Source organism: Hyperolius riggenbachi, chromosome 11 (assembly GCF_040937935.1).
Source record: "Hyperolius riggenbachi isolate aHypRig1 chromosome 11, aHypRig1.pri, whole genome shotgun sequence".
In the NCBI taxonomy this organism is placed as follows: domain Eukaryota; kingdom Metazoa; phylum Chordata; class Amphibia; order Anura; family Hyperoliidae; genus Hyperolius; species Hyperolius riggenbachi.
In genome coordinates this window covers 90,215,220-90,239,253 of record NC_090656.1, presented here as the reverse complement: position 1 = coordinate 90,239,253, position 24,034 = coordinate 90,215,220, and the positions used below count along the sequence as shown (strand labels likewise).

The window sequence follows — 24,034 nt, the reverse complement described above, 5'->3', positions numbered from 1 at the left end:
ACTTGGAGGCGGTAAGTCCACCACTACCTCCTCTGTTTACCAAGAATTTGGTTTTTAAGCTAATTTAGCTTCCTTTTATTCTTTTGGCGCCTCTGTTCTCCTGCATAACATATGGAGGCAGATAAGAGCAGCACATAGAGGGGCAGATGAGGGCAGCACAGAGAGGGACAGTTGAGGGCAGCACACAGAGGGAAAGGTGAGGGCAGCACACGGTGGGGCAGGAAGGAGTAGCACACAGAGGGAGAGGTGAGGACAGCTCACGAGGCAGATAAGAGCAGCACAAAGGGGACAGATAAGGGCACCACATAGAGGGGCAGGCGAGGGCAACACACAGGGGCAGTTAAGAGAGGCACACAGAGAAACAGACAAGGGCAGTGTGATGATATATTGGGGTGAGGATGATATGTACGGTAATATGCAGAATATAGCCGCTGTATGGTATCGCACAGAAGCGTATTTTTCATTTTTCTGGCTGTGTCACCTGTGTATGTCAGCCAGTCTGGCTTTGAAGGTAGTGGCAGCTAGCTTCATGGAAACTGTTAATGTAATTCGTATGTAGATGTAAATTAACTCTGCACTCATTGTCCAGCAGGGGAAGCTGTGTCTGCTGCTAATTAGGAACCACTTAAGAGCAGGGAATGCTAATTGGCTAACTAGCCTCAGGCAAGGAAATGGCTTATTATCCCAAAAGCAGTCAAGTCCCCACCTTTAATCTGCTGTGAAATACACTTTTACATGTGGAAGTGAGATCTCTGGGAAATTAAATTATGTCTGGAGATTTAATTAAAACTAGTTCCCCTGTCCAAACGGGCTTGCAGCCTCAAGGCAAATATTCCAGCATAAAGGGCAGGGGCAGATGCCTAAAATCAGTCCGCTCCTGATGGTAGCTGGAACTGGGTGGACTCCCGGTCCAAGCTAAGTGGCTCCTGGTCCAACCAGAACTGTGTCCGTCCACAAAAACCAAGTTCAAGGTTCTTCTATGTTGATCCCTGTTTATTTTGGGTAAGCAAATAGCCTTGTGTGTATCGTTGTAACTTTTTACTTTGTTTTTTTGTACATCTTTTGTATATATTATTTTCTGCATTGTTCCACTTTTTTTTCTGGAATATTAAATTGTTATTTAATAAGTTTGACTTCTGCTGTACTAAACTAACACTCATAGCCTAGAAGAGACTGAAGTGTAACTGTGTATAAGTCCATGCCTGATTGTACGTTTGAGCAACCCTACCGTATGAGATTGTAATTGTATTGGGTGTATGGGGCACTTTTGCGCTCAACAGCAGAGTGGCTAACAGTATCGTTCGGAAGGACTGTTAGTGGTTTTGCTGCACTACAGTGTAATTTGCATTACAAGTCAGTGCCTGATTGTGCCGTGTTACTGTACTGTGTGTGTGTGTGTGCATGGCGTTCCCGTATTCGGCCTAAAGCGCAAAGCTGACCCGAATACGAAAACGCGGATTGCGCGCTGAGCACTCGACAGCCGAGTGGACGTGTCTAGCAACAGCTAGTGGTGGCAGTAAGAAGCGTTTAAGGGGTAACAGCCTTGTTTTTAGCTTGAATATGGCTGCACACCGCTTGATCTGGTCAAATCCGCAGTCGGGAACCGTATACGCAGGCGTGCCGCGGGCCGGTTCCTGATAAGCAGCACATGGGGACAGATAGGGGCATCACATAGGGTGGCAGATAAGGGCAGCATACAGGGGGGCAGATAAAGGCCGCACATGGGGAGATAATATGAGCACTGAGGGCAACTCACAGAGGGGCAGGTGAGGGCAGCACACGGGGCAAATAAGGGCAGCACCCAATCAGATTGACGGAATTGATCCAAAAATTGGATTGATTTCATTAATCTGATTGGATTGGTTAGGTGATTTTCATCGATTAGTGTTCCCAAACGATCTTTTCTGATTATTCTTACGAATAATCATTCGTGAACAATCGTTCACCAAATTGTATTGTTTGTGGCCATGCTTATATTGCTCTGCAGCAGCAGACGGGAATGGATCGTTCATTCTTTAATCCATCCAGGTAATCTGTCCCCATAAACAACCTCTTCCCCCCTCTGCTTCTGTAACTGTGTCCATTAACCAACAAGTACAACATAAAACACTGTTGACTGACCTTTACAACACTAATGGGCTTTCTGGAGAGATGATAAGATGTGTAAAACAAAAACGTCAGAATCATAATGTACCCACGATACCTAGAGAAGAAAAAATAAAACAAACATTGATTTAATAAAAAAATAAAAAATTTCAGTCACCTCTCGACTGCTAACATTGATTTGTTTTTATTGAATGAGAGCTGTACATTGAATATTTCTGCTGCTAAAAGTAGAGTAAGGACAGAAGAGCTGATAACCTGAAGTGGCCCGAACAACCTGACGCCCTGCCACTGTAAATACTGTATTCAATTTGTAGAGCAAGAAAGTCGCCACACTTAAACTTTCTGCCAACTCAAATGGAACAGAACGTGTAGTGACTCCAGTGGACTGAGCCACATGTACAAACTGAGTCCTTCAGCAGTGTGCTCAGCCCACAGCAATGTGAAGATCAATGAGAGAAAAGAAACAAGCGGCACTGCAGCGTATTAGGTCCAATGTGCTTTTAATCCAGAAAGGGCAATTTCAGATGAAAGCTAAGTGGCGCATTAATTGTCCCGTTAAGATGGCGATTGCCGGGGACAAGTTCCCTACATTTGCAAAATAATGCACCCAAATGGGAGCATTGGTAACCACAAGAGTGTCAGCAGTTGACACATGCTGCAGTTACCGCCAGTAAAAAAAACACAGCATGTAGCGCCCAGGGCTGTATACACATTGCTCACTGCAAGAGCTGTCCTGCACATAAACACGAGCGTCTGGCAAGCAGGTAAAGAAGGACTTTACCGAAATATAGTAGTAAGTGGAAAAATAAATCAATACATTGCAAAGTAAGAAGTTAAAAAATTCTTACTTTCTCCATGTAATTACTTCATGTTGTTTGATCCACAATGAGCTGGCATCATCTTTACTACTGGCAGACAAGAAAAAAAACTACTCAGCACCAACTGCTGTTATCTATAACCACACCCACTGACAATGCAATAGGCTAAAAGGGGTTTTTTTTATAGAGCTGTATGCGCACAGAGGGAGATACTGTTGGTTGGCAGTTGGAAACGGCAATTATTTCACACAATGCAACAAGGTTCACAGAAAGGAAACTGTTATGACCAGGGCCCTGACATCAAACTGTGGGAGGGGTCTCACCATATAGATGTCCCTGATGATCTGTTTGAGAAAATATAAAGATTTCTTGTGAGAAAGGGGGCATCAGGTAGTGATTGGAATGAAGTTCAATCCTGGGTTAATTAAAAGATTTATACATACCTGGGGCTTCCTCCAGCCCCATCCGTACGGATTACTCCGACGCCGCCGTCCTCAGTCTTCTCCAGTTCCGGTACCGGGTTCCGTAACTTCGACCAGTCGCTGCCAGCCTGAGCGTGCGCAGTGCACCCTCTCTGGATGAGAATAGTACTGCACCTGCGCAGTACTATTCTCCGACGGAGAGAGCACACTGCGCTTGCGCAGACTGTCTGCGACTGGCGAAGTTACGCTAGTCTATGGAACTTCCCCCTGCATCCTTCTTTGTTTACCGATCCTATCATCCGAAATCTTCTTGTGGTATATTGCTGTTGTCCAAATCTCATTGTTAAAGATCTTTAGTGTAAAGATCGTGGAAACTTTGTTCAATGTCAGTGTCCAACAATTCAGTCTCGCAGTGGGTACGTAGCTTAAAGAGTAACTGTTAGGCATTATATGTGAAATACATTTTCTATATTAGTCTATTAAATAGACAAAAAGGATGCTAAAAAGGCAATGCAACTAGTTAAAATCCTTCTTACTTTTTTTTCTAGGAGGTTTTTCTCTCCCCATGCCTGCAGGACACAAGCCGCAGAACAGAAATGACAGGCAGGCTGATTGGCTAAAGTCTCTGTCAATCACCGCTCTGCGATTGGCCGCCTGCTCTCCCCTTGTCTGCGGCGGTGTAGCCGCTGTAAGAGCGCACGGAGGGGGGCCAGAGGCTATCTCCTGTCACTGTCCTCTGCCCCCCTCCTCCAGTGTGATGTCCGCGCCCCCTCTTCTGCCGCCCGCCGCCGCCGCATTATCCTTCATCCCCGCACAGAACTTTGGGGAAGGATAAAGGCAGCGCACAGACTCCAGAAATAATGTTCCCAGGCGCTGCAGTTCCCCCCATACTCTCTGCACTGCCGCCGGTGGTAGTGCAGAGAGTATAGGGGGGAACTGCAGCGCTTGGATCTATTGTAGGTGAGTCTTTGCCAGCTGCATTTTTCCTCCCCGCTGTTCTGAGAATAAGTGAGGGGAGGAGGGGAGTGCGGGGGGGGGGGGGGGGGGAGAATATACCCGAATGAAGCAAGATGGCCCCTGCCATGAAAAGAATGACCCCATATTTCTAATATAAAATGATATGGAAGGAAACCGAGGAGAGTGCAATACATCTGTTATGTAAGTAGAGGAAGTATGTATCTACTTACATATGTGTTTTCTTTGGGGGGCATGTTATTGCTAATAGTTCCTCTTTAAGTATTTGCCTTCTATGGAGACCAAGGAGATGGTTTCTTTATTGGTCAGTGTAAAAAATACATTCCCACTCGTGCGATGATTGGCCATAGTGTAGAAAGGCTCAGACAATACATCTGCAAACTTTAAAAAAACAATTATAAACGAACCCATTTGGCCTATTTGCCTTTGATTTTTGGCCTCTGGTACACGTACCTATGAATCGGCCGCCGGGAGACTAGAGTGCAGGATAAAGCCAATATACGGCTTACCTTGCTCCTGCACAAGTCCTGGCAGCGTTACTTACTATTCCCCCTCCAGGTCAACGTGGATGGTAGGGAATAATGTAATTTGGCTTCCGCTGGCAGCAGAATTACAGTGTTTTAGAAGTAACTTAAAGAGACTCTGTAACAAAAAAAGATACTTACCTCGGGAGGGGGAAGCCTCAGGGTCCCAATGATGCTTTCCTGTTCTCTATAGCCTGGGGAATTCTGCGCAGGCTCCCCCGAAACTTCCTCGACAAATCTTGACAAGTAATTTGGCAGGCGCGGCAATATTTACCTACCGCGATCCAGCGCAGACGCGTGAGCGGTTCTTTGTTCGGGCTAAGGCGGAAATAGCCAAGCCTGATTGTTCCGCTCTACTGCACAGACGCAAAGGACTCACGCCTGCGCAGTACAGTGGATGCGATCGGGCTTGGCTATTTCCGCCTTAGCCTGAATGAAGAGCCGCACCTATGCTGGATCGCACTTGGTAAATATTTACCTCACCACTGTTCGGGGGGTCGCAGCACTGGATTGCCAGGCAGTGGCGTAGCTAAGGAGCTATTGACCCGATGCAAGTTTTACATGGGGCCCCCCAAGCACACTATACATAACAATTGATACAAATTGACAAATCTGCCAATGGCAACTACAGTTTCAGAGGTGCAAGAAGGGGATGGGGGACAGTTTGTTAATGATTACTACTATTCAAAGTATCTATAGAAGTGATTATTATGAGCACAGGACCAATAGAGAGCTACTACTGCAGTTGTGGGAGGGCCCCTCTGGCCCAAGGGCCCCGATGCGGTCGCAACCTCTGCACCCCCTATTGCTATGCCACTGTTGCCAGGACAGAGGAGGATGGGGAAGCCTGGTTAGGATCCAGAGACTTCCCCCTCCTGAGGTAAGTATCCCCCTGAAGGGTTCTTTTTTTGTTACAGGTTTTTGTTTAAGCTCCGTCTTCTGACGGCGCCGAAGTTACTCGCTGTGCGCTACTATAGTCTTAATTCCTATCACGGCCTATAGGGGCACCGACTGCGCCCAAATCTCCTGTGCTGTTTTAACAGCGCTCGTCTGCTACTACTTTCTGAAATTCAACTACCGTCACTGGCCTTTCTAGGGAATCTCTTTCGTCCTCCGCTAGGGTTGGAACCTGAACATTCTGAATAAAGTTTTTACTGTCATTGGGAGTATTGAGATTGTATTAGCTTTTGATAAAAGTTAGTAAATCTTTTGCTCTTCTGTTTTATGTACCATTTCTCCATTAGAGTACCTTATACTTTGAATAAACTTGCTTGCTTTTTCTTTCTGCATTAACTCTTTCGTAGTTTTACCTGAATGGTTAATACCCAAATTGCATTTCCTTTGTAAGAACCTAAAATTATTCTTACTTTTAAGATTTAATAGGTTATTTTATTTATCTTTGATAAAGTTAAGATTCTCTGAATCCTTTGTCTGTTATTTATTACAAGTTTTGTCAATTACGTTCTCCAGGGTGCTTTATTGAATATTTAAAGGACCACTATTGCAAAAAATGTGTACCATTTAAAATACATCAATATAAATGCACATTATTTTATTTATAGTGCACTGTCTCTGAGAGTGAATAATAAATTACTTTTTTTTCCTATGGTGCAGTCACTCACAGTAGACAGTGAAAATCTGACAGGTTTTGGAGTAGTCCATCTTCTTATGGGGATTCTTAGTTATTTATTTACTTACAAAAACACTTACTGGACTGCAGTTACTAGACAATAGTGTATACATGAGTAGGGAAGGTGGATAACATCTTTGTATAGATCCTTTCCAGGAAGAGATTTTGTGAAATGTAAAGGAAATACTGACAACCCCCCATGGGGAACCTGTCAGATCTGTCCGCTGTTTACTACCTACTCTAAGTGACAGCATCATAGGAGAAAAGTAATTTATAATGCATTTTACTCTGGAAGAAATGTACATTTTATATGTATGTATTTTACATTTTTTGTGATGGTGGTCCTTTAACCACTTAAGCCATCTGGGATGGTATATTCAGCCCCCACAGGACTTCAGTTCCTGCACAGGGGTGTAGATATGTGTCTTCGCATTGCATTCTAATGAGAGTAGTAGACCGCTGATCAGTGAATGGGAACACAGTTGATTTGATCCTGTACAACCCAGATAGAATTCTGGATCCCACAGATTGGTTATGTGTCCCCACAGATTACAATCAATTAATTACAGATAATCCTGATCTCAACTCATTATGTGCATAAAGCACACCTGTCCACAGAATCAATTTCTTCTATCATAACCTCTCCATTACCATAGGTGAGAACAGAGCTGTTGAAGGACATACGGGACAGGATTATAGACCTGCGCAATTCTGGAATGGACTTCCAGACCATTAGCAACAAGCTTGGTCAGAAGGTGACAATTATTGGTGCAACTATTCAGAAATGGAAGAAATATAAAATGACTATCATTCGCTTCGGTCTGGAGCTCCATGCAAGATCTTTCCTTATGGGTTGTAGATGATCATGAAAATGGTGATGGCTCAGCTCACTACTACCTGGGAGGAGCTTGTTAATGAGCTAAAGGCAGTTAGAGCCACTGTCACCAAGAAAACCATTGGTAACACACTATGCCATAATGGATTGAAATCTTGCAGCACCTAGAAAGTCCCCTTGCTCAGGAAGACACATACACAGTGATATTATACGCTGTGTCCTTTACTGCATTTTTCATGTGATTCATACATGGTGTGCGCCAAATTACAATTAGCTTGATAGTTGTCCTTCAAAGTGAACCTAAAGCAAAAAAAAACCTACTACCTTCTACCTGCCCCCTTCAGATGCCCTGTACCCGCGCCATGATTCTGCTATGCTCCAGTCACCCACAGCACCCCTCTTTCAGCCAGATGACTTGGCGGCCACTGTGCATGCACAGTGCCAGCTGCACACATCCTTGATCCTGCTCCTGTTGCTGGGAGCATTTTGCACATGCGCAGAAGAAATGTTTACGTACTGCGTATGCACAGAGTGATCCTGTTCATGGGAGTGGGATCTGGAGGCACACGGATCAGGACCCTGCATTCAGCTGAAAGTTGGGCACTGCGGATGACAGTAGCATCAAAGAATCATGGCGCGGGCACAGCTTCATGGGTGGTGGGGGGTGGGCGGGTTGAAGCCCCAGGTAAGTTAAACAGTTTTGTTTGATTTGTTTTTTTTTTCACTTTAGGTTTCTTTTATGTTTGAACAATTTAGAGAAGGCTTGGGAGAAAGTGCTGTGGTCAGCTGATAACAAAATAGAGCTGTTTGGAACTCAACATCTGTGTTTGGAAAAAGAAAAATACTCAAAGGATACCATTACCACAGTTAGGCATGGAAGTGGAAACATTTTGCTGTGCAGCTTTTTTCTCCCAAGGGTTCAGGACAACTGCTGGACTCTGCATTGAGGGGCCAAAGAACATCAAAGTTTTGGATGAGAACATCCATTACTCAGGCAGAGCACTCAAGATGAGTCGTGGATAGTCTTCCAGCATGACAGTGACCCAAAACACATGGCCGAGGCAACAAAGGAGTGGCTCAGGAAGAAGCTTGTGAAGGTCCTGGAGTGACATTTTTAAATCATAATCACTGCACAAGCTACCGAAATGACCCTGATCAAAATTCACATATTCTGGTGATTTGGCCTGGTAACTTGCACACAACTTGACACAAATTGGTTTTAATGTCTATTAAAGATAACCATTTTTACCTGTAATCTGTTTGCTTGTAATAAGTGGGTGTGTATAAAAAGGCCAGAGAGTTTTTGGACTCCTGACAGACTCTTTCATCCAGTGCTGCACTGGTTTTTTTTTTAGATTCTAAAGGTGTGTACACACGCCGGATTCCTGCAAACGACGGGTCGTTCTAGCGACAGTTTCCTTGTGTGTACAGTCTGTCGGCAGGCTGATATGGTTGGTTTTGACAGATCTGCTCAGCCTTATCAGCCCGCCAACAGACTGTACACACAGGAAAACTGTTGCTAGTATGGCCGCCCCGCGGGCAGGTCTGACGACCCGTCATTTGAATAAATCAGGAGTGTGTATGAGCTTTAAAGTGAACCTAAAGGCAAAAAAAAAATGAGATGAACTCACCTGGGGCTTCCCTCAGCCCCCTGCAGCCGATCGGTGCCCTCGCAGCTCCGCTCCGATGCCTCTGCACCCGCCGGCGACGACTTCCGGTTTCGCCGTCACCGGCCGACAGGCATGGGAACGCGAGTGATTGTTCGCGTTCCCAGCCTGTATATCGCCCCCTATGCTGCTATTGCGACCTCCTGGCCGCAATAGCAGCATAGGGGGCGATATACAGGCTGGGAACGCGAACAATCACTCGCGTTCCCATGCCTGTCGGCCGGTGACGGCGAAACTGGAAGTCGTCGCCAGCGGGTCCAGAGGCATCGGACCGGAGCTGCAAGGGCACCGATCGGCTGCAGGGGGCTGAGGGAAGCCCCAGGTGAGTTTATCTAATTTTTTATTTTTGACTTTAGGTTATCTTTAAGTCATGGGGAAAGCAAAAGTAAGGTCAAAGGATCTGCAGGAAAAGGTAGTTGAACTCTATAAAACAAGAAAGGGATATAAGAAAATATCAAAGGAATTGAGAATGCCAATCATCAGTGTTAACTCTAATTAAGAAGTAGAAAATTATGAGTCCTGTTGAAACCAAACCACAGTCAGGTAGACCAACTAAAATTTCAGCCATGCCTGCCAGAAAAAAAATGTTTGCGATGCTAGGAAAAACCCAAATAACTTCAGGTGAAATAATGTTGTGTGGCAGTTTCAAGAGGCACATTAAGCAGGCATTTATTTGACGAAAGATGGGCTGCATGGTCGAGTTGCTAGAAGAAACCTATTACTATGCAAATGCCACAAAGTATCCCACTTACAATATGCAAAAAAGCGCAGAGACAAGCCTCAAACTTTCTGGCACGAAGTCATTCAGAGTGAAGAGACTTATATTAAACTTTTTTATCCAACACCGTAAACACTACATTTGGAGAGGAGTCAACAAGGCCTGTGATGAAAGATACATAATTCCTACTGTGAAACATGGTGATGGATTGCTAATGTTCTGGGGATGTGTGAGCTACAAATGCACAGAAAACTTGTTTAGACTTGATGGCATTGGCAATATAAATGCAGTAAGTTAACAAAAAATACTGGAGGAAAATTTGCACTCATCAGCCAGGAAGCTGAGCAAGGAATATACTTGGACATTTCAACATGACAATGATCCAAAACACAAGGCCAAGTCGACCTGTCATGGGCAACAGCAAGTCAGCAACATTAAGTGAAGGTTCTGGTGTAACCTTCTCAGTCTCCTGACCTTAATATCATTGAGCCACTCTGGAAAAACCTCAAATGTGCAGTTGATGCAAGACAGACCAAGAATTTACGGGAACTGTAGACTTTTTGCCAGGAATAATGGGCAGCTTTACCGTCTGAGAAGATAAGGCACCTCATACACAACTAGCACTAAAGAATTCAAGCTGTCATTGATGGTAAAGCGATCCCAAGCCAAAGCTTGGGATTAAAATAAGATACTCACCTGAAGAGAGGGAAGCCTCAGGATCCTATTGAGACTTTACTTGGTGGTCCGGTGTCCCCGTTGCTAAGCGGCTTCTCTCCACATCGGGTAGCAGTGTTGCCGCGCAGTAGACCTGCGAGCATGGCCTCCGGTTTCCTGCGCATAACCTGATCCACCTCCAAGCTCCACCCCACCAAGGCCTTCTCTAATGCTGTATCTAGGTATTGCTATATTTGCTGACTGACACTTTTGTGTATATTTTAGTACAGGCTGTGTAAACAACTGTGTTTCTATCTATATTGTCTTTGCTTGTCCATAAGCATTATTTTAAAAATGTTGTTCAGCCCTGTGGAAGATAACGCACTACATACATTAGTAAAAAATTAGTGTGACTGTAACAGAGCAAAACCCTTGCTTGCTGGAAGACTGAAATGTACTATCTTAGCTACTAATAGTGATACAGCAGTACAAGAGTGATACAGATAACAGATGGCTGCACAACACAGAATAAGACTGCTTAATGTAAATTCATTGTGATTTGTGGTAGGAGGATTCTGTATTTTGGGTCAGTTGGGTGTTTACCCAGTTATTTTTTCACTCATTCATGTAAAACTGACAATCACACCTCTGTTACGTGAAATGCCTTATATTACAAGATTATCTGTATGCAGTTCTCATCCTTCTGGCCAGGTCATCCAAAGCACCCTCCACCCACTGTCCCCGCCTCCCAAATACTCTCTCCCTCAAGCATGAATTCTTAATGATCCTCTTACCAGTTGTCTCTGCTCACAGCACACATCAGCCTGATGGCTGGGGCCAACGAAGATCTCATGATGGGGAGATGGCACAGGTGTGAAAGAGCCGGGAATGACTGATGGGACTCCTGAATGCAGGATCGCTTGTCTTCACTTAGCTTCCAGCTTATATAGGACCACAGTAGGCAGGACAAGGAAAAAAGGCCACAACCCCATGCTATAGAAGTTATTTGTGTACTCAGGAAGGGTGCAGTCATATGCTAGAGCCTTGTATGATCTTTCTTCTATACCTGCAGCACACATTTCTGTGATATGCTGTACTAAAGGTACATTATCAGATCAGGTAAATGATTTATCAAATGTTTTCCTGCTTCCCACCATGCACCATTAAATATCAGATTAGATTCCAGTGAGATTCTGATCAAATATCAATTATACCACTGCTTTTTACCTCTCTGCTATGCAAAGCCATGAAGCCATCAATCCAGTGCCACTCTTGTCCACATCCCCCATCCGATGCACCCTCCTAGCTTGATAAAAATAGTCTGTTTGATTGATAAAATAATTGAACATTGATCAAGAGAGCCCTCATTTTAATAGTGCTTTATTAGATTTATTTTAGCGAATCTAACAACTAATAATATATGATGAACTTAAAGGACTACTGTAGGGGGGTAGGGGGAAAAGAGTTCAACTTACCCGGGGCTTCTAATGGTCCTCGCAGACTACCTGTGCCCGCGCAGCCACTCACCGATGCCCCGGTCCCCACCTCGGGTTCACTTCTGGAATTTCCAACTTTAAAGTCGGAAAACCACTTCACCTTTGCGGCCGTTCCCTTGCTTCCCACTGATGGCACCAGGAGTGTATTGCTCAGGCCCAGTACAGTCTGCGCCTGCGCAGTACGCTGCTGGTGAGTTCAGTGGGAGCGAGGACACGGCCACGCAGGTGCAGTGGTTTTCCGACTTTAACGTCAGAAATTCCAGAAGTGAACCGGAGGCGGGGCCGGAGCATCAGTGAGTGGCTGCGCGGGTACAGGAAGTCTGCGGGGGACCATTTGAAGCCCTGGGTAAGTTCAACTCCTTTCCTTCCTACCCCCCTACAGTATTCCTTTAAAGGAGATGTGAAGTGAGGCGAAGCTGTGTTTGCAAGAATCGCACAATCATGTGCAGTTGCTGTATTTGAAGTCCCAGTTGATTGCATAACATTGTACTAGTTGTGTGACCAAGTTTTGCAGGGTCTCACTTCCAACTCATAAAATTCTCATTTTAAAATAATTGAGACTGATAAAAAAAAAAATCTCTAACTTTGCTTGCTGTACTTAGTCCCTTAGTTCTAGTTTATGGTTTACTGTTACACTAGTTGCGTTATGAGGGTTTAAAGGGTCTCACTTTTAAATGACTGATAGGGAGAACTCTTTACAAAAATTAAAGTAAAATGTAAGGACTCAACCGTCCTTGACTTTCTATGTTTTTGTAGCCTATTGTGTGTGGGCCGGTGTTAGTCGTGGAGAGAATCTGCAGACCTAACAACAAAAGTTGCTTAGGTAATACCTTTAATGACTAACTGTACAAGAGTTCTTTGCAAGCTTTCAAAACTTTATGTTTCTTCTTATGGTTCTGATCCAGTTCTGTATCATGCCTGAAGAAGAAACTTACATTTTTGAAAGCTTGCAAAGAACTCTTGTACAGTTAGTCATTAAAGGTATCACCTAAGCAACTTTTGTTGTTATGTCTTTGATTTGTAGCCTATGTGATATGTGATAGTTAATAACAAGTTGGTCACACCAAGAAGAAGGAGAAGCACCAATGGTGCACAGCAGCAACATCCTGAGAAAGGGAGCAGGATGCCAAAAGGCAGGTCCTCTGTCCGCTGTCATGTGGGCATTCTATAATACCCTGGTATCTGAATAAATTATTGTGAACTGATGCAGCTATGTTTTGCACGTGAAATAGGGGCAGAGTGTTAACAAACTGAGCACCATGTATTCAACCATATGAAATTCCACTGAACTAAATAAAGGGCCAATATTGAGTGGGGATTGCAAACCCAGTCACTATGGAAAATAGTTGTTATGGGAGGTGATTGCTAGTGATGGGCTCACGGGTAGAAAACTATGATAGGGATTAGATTGTGAGCCCCTCTGAGGGACAGTGAATTGACAAGACAATATATACTCTGTACAGCGCTGCATAAGATGTCGGCGCAGATAAATACTAAATAATAATAGAAACATGATTTACATTGGAGGTACCTGTCCTTTCAGGTACGCTCTTTCCTCCTATGCCAGATTAAATGAATTGTGGGCTTCGTGAGCATATACTAATTTTTTAAAGGGGAGGCCATTATATAACCTCTTGGTCCATCTAGATCAGGGGTCTCAAACTCGCGGCCCGCAGGCCATTTGCGGCCCTCGATACAATATTTTGTAGCCCGCGCTGGCAAAAGCTTCCTTATAGTTCGCTTCAGTGCTCCCAAGTATTCCGCCGCATCCCCGCCGCTAAACGAGGGCTGCAGAGCCCCCAAATCACCCGAGGAGCAATCCGCCGGCATTTCCTGGAAGGGGCAGAGCTTTCAGCTCTGCCCCTCCTGACTAGTGTTGGGCGAACAGAGTTCGCCACTGTTCGGGTTCTGCAGAACATCACCCTGTTCGGGTGATGTTCGAGTTCGGCCGAACACCTGATGGTGTTCGGCCAAACTGTTCGGCCATATGGCCGAACTAAGAGCGCATGGCCGAACGTTACCCGAACGTTCGGCTAGCGCTGTGATTGGCCGAACGGGTCACGTGGTTCGGACCCGAACGCGCTCTGAATGGCCGAACGGGTCACGTGGTTCGGGTGAATAAATACCCGATCCACGTCATTTCTCCGCCATTTGTCTGTGGGTTTAGCTTTGGGTAGGCAGGCAGGGTAGTTCTCTCTCCAGCCAGGCTAGCCAGGGTCCCCCAGTCATTGTGTCGCTGCTGGGAACAGTAGTACACCGCTCACCCACACTATATAGCATTGTGTTTACTGCCACTCTGTGTGTCTGCTGGGAACAGTAGTACACCGCTCACCCTGTATAGCATTGTGCTCTGTGTCGCTGCTGGGAATAGTAGTACACCGCTCACCCACACTATATAGCATTGTGTTTACTGCCACTCTGTGTCTCTGCTGGGAACAGTAGTACACCGCTCACCCTGTATTGCATTGTGCTCTGTGTCGCTGCTGGGAACAGTAGTACACCGCTCACCCTGTATAGTATTGTGCTCTGTGTCGCTGCTGGGAACAGCAGTACACCGCTCACCCACACTATATAGCATTGTGTTTACTGCCACTCTGTGTGTCTGCTGGGAACAGTAGTACACCGCTCACCCTGTATAGCATTGTGCTTTGTGTCGCTGCTGGGAATAGTAGTACACCGCTCACCCACACTATATAGCATTGTGTTTACTGCCACTCTGTGTCTCTGCTGGGAACAGTAGTACACCGCTCACCCTGTATAGCATTGTGCTCTGTGTCGCTGCTGGGAACAGTAGTACACTGCTCACCCACACTATATAGCATTGTGTTTACTGCCACTCTGTGTGTCTGCTGGGAACAGTAGTACACCGCTCACCCACACTATATAGAATTGTGTTTACTGCCACTCTGTGTGTCTGCTGGGAACAGTAGTACACCGCTCACCCTGTATAGCATTTTGCTCTGTGTCGCTGCTGGGAACAGTAGTACACCGCTCACCCACACTATATAGCATTGTGTTTACTGCCACTCTGTGTCTCTGCTGGGAACAGTAGTACACCGCTCACCCACACTATATAGCATTGTGTTTACTGCCACTCTGTGTCTCTGCTGGGAACAGTAGTACACCGCTCACCCACACTATATAGCATTGTGTTTACTGCCACTCTGTGTGTCTGCTGGGAACAGTAGTACACCGCTCACCCACACTATATAGAATTGTGTTTACTGCCACTCTGTGTGTCTGCTGGGAACAGTAGTACACCGCTCACCCTGTATAGCATTTTGCTCTGTGTCGCTGCTGGGAACAGTAGTACACCGCTCACCCACACTATATAGAATTGTGTTTACTGCCACTCTGTGTCTCTGCTGGGAACAGTAGTACACCGCTCACCCACACTATATAGCATTGTGTTTACTGCCACTCTGTGTGTCTGCTGGGAACAGTAGTACACCGCTCACCCACACTATAAAGCATTGTGTTTACTGCCACTCTGTGTCTCTGCTGGGAACAGTAGTACACCACTCATCCACACTATATAGCATTGTGTTTACTGCCACTCTGTGTGTCTACTGGGAACAGTAGTACACTGCTCACCCTGTATAGCATTGTGCTCTGTGTGGCTGCTGGGAACAGTAGTACACCGCTCACCCACACTATATAGCATTGTGTTTACTGCCACTCTGTGTCTCTGCTGGGAACAGTAGTACACCGCTCACCCACACTATATAGCATTGTGTTTACTGCCACTCTGTGTGTCTGCTGGGAACAGTAGTACACCGCTCACCCACACTATATAGCATTGTGTTTACTGCCACTCTGTGTGTCTGCTGGGAACAGTAGTACACCGCTCACCCTGTATAGCATTGTGCTCTGTGTCGCTGCTGGGAACAGTAGTACACCGCTCACCCACACTATATAGCATTGTGTTTACTGCCACTCTGTGTCTCTGCTGGGAACAGTAGTACACCGCTCACCCGCCACTGTATAGCATTTCTGTACTGCCACTGTACTGCTGCCAGTCAGCGTGTACTTTAAGGATAAGTGAAATGAAGGAGAAATCCTGTGAAAGAGGGAGGGGCAAGGGAAGAGGTGTTCCCCCTGACGGTTCACGTACAGGCCACAGTGGAGCACCGAAGAAAACCCACTCAATACCGCCCATGTTGTCCATGAAATCAACCCTCACAAATCCAAAAGAACAGGACCAGATAATTAATTGGATGACCTCTCAAGCGTCCAGTAGTGGGTTAAGCAGCACCAGCACATCACGCACGAGGTCCGAGTCCTCAACCAGTTACAAGGAGCCAGTGGGCACAAAGCTGACACAACCGGTAGCGACACCACGCACACAACTGCCAAATAACCAGTCCGAAGAATTTCCTCAGGACACAATGGGGTATTTGCAGGAGCTATTCCCAGCCCAACAAACTTCCACCTTTCAAAGGTCAATGGAACAGCCAGAAATTTTGTGCCCGGATTCACAACCATTGACTGTGGGAAATGCACCGCGCACTGAAATGCAAGGCGAGTCCGAGGAGGACTTTGAAACCCAAATCCCAGAGCAAGTTGGGCAGGAGGGGTTTAAATTGCAGGAGGTCGGCCGAGAAGATCTTGAAGACGACGTTGGAGTGTGCTGCGCAGAGGTTGTTGTGGGGAGCTCTACTCCACGGCGGCGGCCCACAATCACATATGACGAGTTTGAGGAGATGGAAGAGGAGGAGGGTATGGACAATGTTGACAGAGACCCAGATTTTGTATGTGAAGGAGAACATCGCCGTCGTAGCAGCACAGATGAGTCTGTTGAAGAACCCACTGCTGCACGAGTTCGCCTTGTGCCACAAGGTAGGCGGCGCGAGATTTCAGGCACCACAAGCGTGGAAGTTCAAGTGAGACGCAAAAGAGGCGCAAACAGAAATCGCCAGCAAGGCAGGTGCTCCAAAGTCTGGCCTTTCTTTGAAGACTGCAGTGAGGATGGTACCATGGTGATTTGCAAGGTGTGCAAGACCCGCCTGAGCAGGGGGAAACATATTAACAACCTCTCCACCACCAGCATGACATGCCACATGGTATCCAAACATCCCACTCTGTGGCCTCCAGGACAGGGTACCAGCAACACTGCCTCCCTTGGGGTCACCAGACTCACCACCAGACCCTCCTCAGCAGCAGCAGTAGCCCAGCCATTGCGTGGTTCACAACAACATTCACAAACATCAGATGACGCTGACACTGTCACTTTCCGGAATAGTGCTCTTGAGGTCTCCCAGTCATCAAACACAACAACCAACAGCCGTTCAGTGTGCAGCCCTACGGTCCAGTTGTCTGTCTCGGAGATGTTTAAGCGCAAGAGGAAATTGCCAGCAAATGACCCCCGGGCCGTGGCACTAACAGCCAGCATAGCCAAGCTTCTGGCCTGCGAAATGCTGCCATATCGAGTGGTGGAGACAAACAGCTTCAAGGGCATGATGTCAGTGGCCATCCCACGTTACGTGGTTCCCAGCCGCTACCACTTTGCGCGCTCTGCAGTGCCTGAGTTGCATGAGCACGTGGTCAGCAAAATAACCCGAAGCTTGAAGAATGCCGTCGCCTTCAAGGTTCACCTCACCACTGACACCTGGATGAGTGCGTTCGGCCAGGGTCGATACATCTCCCTTACCGCGCACTGGGTGAACCTTGTGGAGCCTGGCAGCGATTCCTCACCTGCTACGGCGCGGGTGTTGCCCACGCCGCAAACAGCTGCACCGCCGTCCCTCCCACTGGATAACAACAGCAGCACCTACCTCTCTGACTCCTTCTCCTCCAACGCATCTCAAAGCTGTACCTCATCCGTAAACGCTAACCCAGCAGCAGTAGGATCGTGGAAGCAGTGCAGCACAGCTGTTGGCATGCGTCAGCAAGCGTTGCTGAAGCTGATCTGCCTTGGGGATAAGCAGCACACAGGGGAGGAAATTTGGAGGGGAATAAAGGAACAGACGGATTTGTGGCTGGCACCGCTGGACCTGAAACCGGGCATGGTTGTGTGTGATAATGGGAGTAATCTCATTCGCGCTTTAAGGTTGGCTAAGCTGACACACATCCCTTGCCTGGTGCACGTGATGAACCTAGTAGTTCAGCGGTTCCTGAGGACATACCCAGGCGTGGCCGATCTTTTGTTGAAGGTGCGACGAGTGGCCAAACATTGTAGAAATTCCAGTACTGCTTCGGGGGCACTCGCCAAGATGCAGGAGCGCTTCAATCTCCCCCACCATCGCTTGCTGTGTGATGTCCCTACGCGCTGGAATTCTACGCTGCACATGCTAGCCCGCTTTTGCGAGCAGAAGAGTGCAGTGGTCCAGTACATGACGGCGCAGTACCGAGGCGCATCCGGACAGCTGCCAAGCTTCTGTGGATCCGATAGGGCCAACATGTTGGACCTCTGCCAAGTCCTCCAAAATTTTGAGCAATCCACGTTGCTTGTGAGCAGTGACAACTCTTCAGTCAGCATTACCATACCACTGCTGTGTTTACTGAAGAAGTCAATGTTGAAAATCAAGGAAACAGCTGTCATGATGCAACTGGGGGAATCTGAAGGAGAAAACGATCAGCGTGATGGTACCAACATCAGGCCATCCGCCTCAGGAAACGCTGGCCCCAGCAGCTATGACGAAGAAGAGGCGGAGGAACAGCTGGAGTTGGAGCAGGAATTTCATGCCACCACTGACGAGGGCCAGAGCGGTGCATGTTGGACTTCCACAATTCAGCACGAATGGTCAGCAGAAGCAGACCTGGAAGAAGGTGACGACTATGATGCATCACAACAACTATCACAACGCTCACAAGAGGATGATGAGGATTCTGGCAGGACTCTGGCACACATGGCTCAATTCATGCTAGACTGCATTGAACGCGACCCACGCATTGTGCGCATTCTGGACAACACCAATTACTGGGTTTATACCCTTCCACGGTACAAACACAATGTTCCCAAAACTGCTTGAAGAAAGAGTCAGACAGGTCAAAATGGAAGAATACCAGCAGGCCCAGCAGGCCCTTGTGGAGACTTTAGAGAGGAGATTGACATCCTCCCCCTCCTCTAGCCAGTTGTACGCCGACAGACTGACTTTCGCAAACCTAGGACGACCAGGAGGGCAGCAAACAACACAAGCCGCAGCTAGTGCCCAAAAGGGAATGGTATCGGCAGTGTGCTTGGAGTGGGAAAATTTTCTGACACCCATGCAGCAGCCCACAGAACAGCAAGCGTGCAGATCCACCTCCAACACCGATCGCCTGGAGAAGATGGTCAAGGACTACATGTCAGATGGCGTAGCTGTGTTGAACAATCCATCTGCACCCTTCAACTATTGGGTATCGAAGCTAGACACCTGGCACGAACTGGCAATGTACGCAATAGAGGTGCTGGCTTGCCCGGCAGCCAGTGTTATGTCGGAACGCTGTTTCAGTGCTGCCGGAGGCATCGTCACAGATCGGCGTATCCGCCTCTCCACAGAAAATGCAGACCTTCTGACTCAAATTAAAATGAATCAATCCTGGATTGGAAACGACTACGCAACACTCCTGGACCCCAACCAAGTAACATGAACAATGACGATGTAATGGGTTAGCGTTTCCGGTCCCTGTTTATTGAACCTCTTATCTGTATTACATTTATGACTGCATGGCGGTAAAAAGCATGCTATCCGCACGCTTCTTGTCCTCATGCAAGGCCTGGGTTGTTGTGTCTCAAAGCGTGGCCTTCTCCTCCTGCGCCTCCTCCTGTTCCATCACGTGTGCTGCTGCTGGGTTAGCGTTGCCGGTCCCTGTTTATGGAACCTCTTATCTTTATTACATTTATGACTGCATGGTGGCAAAATGCATACTATCCGCACGCTTCTTGTCCTCATGCAAGGCCTGGGTTGTTGTGTCTCAAAGCGTGGCCTTCTCCTCCTGCGCCTCCTCCTGTTCCATCACGTGTGCTGCTGCTGGGTTAGCGTTGCCGGTCCCTGTTTATGGAACCTTATCTTTATTACATTTATGACTGCATGGCGGCAAAATGCATGCTATCCGCACGCTTCTTGTCCTCATGCAAGGCCTGGGTTGTTGTGTCTCAAAGCGTGGCCTTCTCCTCCTGCGCCTCCTCCTGTTCCATCACGTGTGCTGCTGCTGGGTTAGCGTTGCCGGTCCCTGTTTATGGAACCTCTTATCTTTATTACATTTATGACTGCATGGCAGCAAAATGCATGCTATCCGCATGCTTCTTGTCCTCATGCAAGGCCTGGGTTGTTGTGTCTCAAAGCGTGGCCTTCTCCTCCTGCGCCTCCTCCTGTTCCATCACGTGTGCTGCTGCTGGGTTAGCGTTGCCGGTCCCTGTTTATGGAACCTCTAATCTTTATTACATTTATGACTGCATGGCGGCAAAATGCATGCTATCCGCACGCTTCTTGTCCTCATGCAAGGCCTGGGTTGTTGTGTCTGAAAGCGTGGCCTTCTCCTCCTGCTCCTCCTCCTGTTCCATCACGTGTGCTGCTGCTGGGTTAGCGTTGCCGGTCCCTGTTTATGGAACCTCTTATCTTTATTACATTTATGACTGCATGGCGGCAAAATGCATGCTATCTGCACGTTTCTTGTCCTCATGCAAGGCCTGGGTTGTTGTGTCTGAAAGCGCGGCCTTCTCCTCCAGCGCCTCCTCCTGTTCCATCACGTGTGCTGCTGCTGGGTTAGCGTTGCCGGTCCCTGTTTATGGAACCTCTTATCTTTATTACATTTATGACTGCATGGCGGCAAAATGCATGCTATCCGCACACTTCTTGTCCTCATGCAAGGCCTGGGTTGTTGTGTCTCAAAGCGTGGCCTTCTCCTCCTGCGCCGCCCTCCTCCTGTTCCATCACGTGTGCTGCTGCTGGGTTAGCGTTACCGGTCCCTTTTCCTGGAACCTCTCCTCTGTATTACATTTATGACTGCATGCCGACAAAAAGCATGTTACCTGTGCAAAGAAAACAGACATTTCCCGCATTTAAAAGACAGTTTTCCCTTTGAAACCTTAAAATCGATTTTCTCAAAAACTATAAGCTCTTTTTGCTAAAAAAATTTTCCTCTTGTACCCACTCCCAAGGTGCACATACCCTGTAAATTTGGGGTATGTAGCATGTAAGGAGGCTTTACAAAGCACGAAAGTTCGGGTCCCCATTGACTTCCATTATGTTCGGAGTTCGGCGCGAACACCCATGTTCGGCGAACGTTCACGAACCCGAACATCCAGGTGTTCACCCAACACTACTCCTGACATCAATCGCGGCGCATCGCCGCCTCTGCCCGCCCCTCTCACTCTTCCTTCACAGAGAGGGGCGGGGAGAGGCGGCGATGCGCCGCGATTGTCGTTAGGAGGGGCAGAGCTGAAGCTGAAAGCATTGCCCCTTCCAGGAAATGCCGGCGGATTGCCCCCGGGGCGATTTGGGGGCTCTGCAGCCCTCGTTTTGCGGCGGGGACATGGCAGATTACTTGTAATGGGAGCACTGAAGCGAATTATAAGGTAAAATAGTTCGCTTCAGTGTGAATTTGATTTTGAAATGAAAATCAATGCAAGGGACGGGGGGCGGTTGCTGCTGATTGACTTTTTTTGTGAAATCCCTTATGCGGCCCAGCCTCATCCTGACTTTGCCTCCTGCGGCCCCCAGGTAAATTGAGTTTGAGACCCCTGATCTAGATAGTGTGAGGGGGTCTGGGGAGAGCCAACCAAGGGTGATTTCCTGTCTGGCAGCAAATAAGGATTTATGTATAAATGTCTTAGTCCTGGAGTGCAGTCCCTCATCAGTGATAATGCTTAAAGGGAACCTGAAGTGAGTAAAATTATTTAAAATAAACACATGACGTAGATGCAAATGAATATTACATACTAACCTCACCATCAGTTCCTCTCAGAAGCTCACCATTTTCTTCTTACAGTGATCCCTTCCAGTTCTGACAATATTTTGTCAGAAATGAAATATACCAGTTGCTGTCAGTTATATATCAGCAGCTGTCAGTGGCAACTGAATTTGCAAGGTAATGTCCATGTTTCCCTATGGCTAAAGTGGGTGATATTACAGTTTAACACTATGCTGACTTAGTAGCTGTTATGGGGTAATGGCCATTTTTAAAATGGAGGACAGAGAATTCCATTGATCACAGTAGACAAATGGGACGCATGAGAGGAGAGAGAGATTGAGGAGTAGACTACATGGGAGGTAAGTATGACCTGTGTATGGTTATTTTGACTTTTTATTTTCAGTTCAGGTTCTCTTTAAGACACATAGGAGAGGGTAAAGTGTTTAGCAGAGATACTAATGCTATTCCTACATATTATCCCAGGTAGTGAATGTATGAACTTGACTAACTCAAAGTGAACTCCGTGAACTAATAATTCTCAGGGTATTATATCATTGTTTGTAGAAATGTCTTTATTGTTTTCCATGTTGAGATATATGTGGTTAACTATATACCAGGTTCATATAATGGACGTTCCCTGTCTACACACTGGGCAGGGTTCTGATAAGATTTTCAACACCTTCAATACATATAAACCTTTAATATGTTTTCCATAAAGTGAATTTTTGCATTCTCACCTGTGTATCAAGATTCAGTAGATTACAATCGTAATCTACAATGCGAAAACCCACATACCTTAACCCAGGTATGTGGGTTAAGCTCCTCTGCCTGTAATATGTGAGGGTGCATAACAGAAATACTTACTTTATTTTTTTTCTCTTTGTTGCACTTGATGGATGGATGTCTTTTTTTTAAATCAAACTAATTCTTGAACTATGAGTAGAGCTGATCAAGGAATTTCACATTTTTCAAAGTTGATGCTAATTTAATTTGCATTTCATATGCAGATTGGAACTACGCCAATCGAAATGGCCAGCAACTGCATTTGATTGCATTCTAATTACGGTGAAATTAGTATTCCGGCTAAAGAGTTACAGGAGGTTGGCACTACAGCAAACATACATACATTGTGCACAATCCGGACAAAATAAAGAAAACAATCCGAAGAAATTGGGATATCTTACTAAGAGACCCCCTCCAGAAATCTATAACCACGGAGGGGCCCCTATTTTCTTTCAGCAGAGTCCCAACAGTTGGCTCCCTGATTAGCAGAAGTGAGTTTAAGTCAGCAAGTGGGAGTGACTGGCTACGTGAAAGTGTCCTGTGGGGTAACCATAAGTGTGGGCACTGCAAATCGTGCAGGCAGATGGCGGTCAGCTACCACTTTCATATTGGCCCTCTTCAACGATTCGTGTGTCCTCTCTTTACCTGCCAGATACGATTCGTGGTCTACACAATCTGGTGCCCCTGTGGAAGGTTTTATATAGGGGAAACCACGAGATCTTTAAATTAGTGGTTTACAGAACATTGTAATTCCTTAAAGTCAGGTAAAGGATCCCCGCGATTAATCCAACATATGAGGGAAAACCACAATGGTGACCCTACCAAATTAACGTTTGCAGGAATTATACACGTCCCCCCTTCATCCAGGGGTGGGGACAGAGAGAGGAAACTTAAAAGGGAAGAGGACATGCTGATCCGGCAATCGGAAGCAATGGGACCCTTAGGGCAAAATGATTGCGTACATTTTAGGTGACACGTGGAAATACGTATGCATGCACGACACCAAGACGCAGTTTGCATGCATAATGCGGATTATAGGGCAGTGCTACCACGTAACGTCACACGCCGGCTTTCTGTCATTATTTAAACAGAAGGCATTATCCACACATTGTATCCTCCATAGAAACGCTGTACTGCGCAAAATGGCCGCCAGGCATCCTGTACCCTGCACCCACCACCATCCACGTGCCTCCTCTCAACATGGTATGTTTACCTCTTGTACCCGATTTAGCAATTTTGTATATTGCACTGTGACATTATATGCAACAATAAATCTACCTCCACAGCAGTGCAAGCCTTTCCTCACTCTACTATATTGAAATGAATATTTCACTGACTATGACTGCATATGGTCACAAACAAGCGGATTAGAAGATGACTGTGTTAAGTTGATAGATAACATACAAATCTAAATATAATTTCCTTACGCCTCCATGGCAGCACCTATGGGTTGTTGCTGCACCCCCTATCCCAATAGGACTGGTATCTATATAAATTGAAGGCAGTACCCTTCCACCCTGTCTTTTTTGTTGTTACCTCAGACAGGCTACCATTTTGCTGATGCACCATTAC

The 24,034-nt window shown here is 46.5% G+C and overlaps 3 protein-coding genes across 3 annotated transcripts in view; 1 reads left to right on the top strand and 2 right to left on the bottom strand.

The window, feature by feature from the left end:
• Positions 1-11,202, bottom strand: part of LOC137538907 (glucose-6-phosphate exchanger SLC37A2-like) — a 95,835-nt gene extending 84,633 nt beyond the window's left edge. The window contains exons 1-2 of the mRNA XM_068261334.1: positions 11,144-11,202; positions 2,122-2,203 (exon numbers count right to left, since the gene is read on the bottom strand). Of these exons, the coding sequence (XP_068117435.1) occupies positions 2,122-2,203; positions 11,144-11,202 (141 nt within the window). The remainder of the gene's footprint in view (positions 1-2,121; positions 2,204-11,143) is intronic.
• Positions 1-24,034, bottom strand: part of CCDC73 (coiled-coil domain containing 73) — a 537,472-nt gene that overhangs the window by 281,876 nt on the left and 231,562 nt on the right. The window lies entirely within an intron of this gene.
• The window catches only part of LOC137538913 (BET1-like protein), a 228,127-nt gene that overhangs the window by 114,848 nt on the left and 89,245 nt on the right, over positions 1-24,034 (top strand). The gene's annotated exons all lie outside the window — the stretch shown is intronic.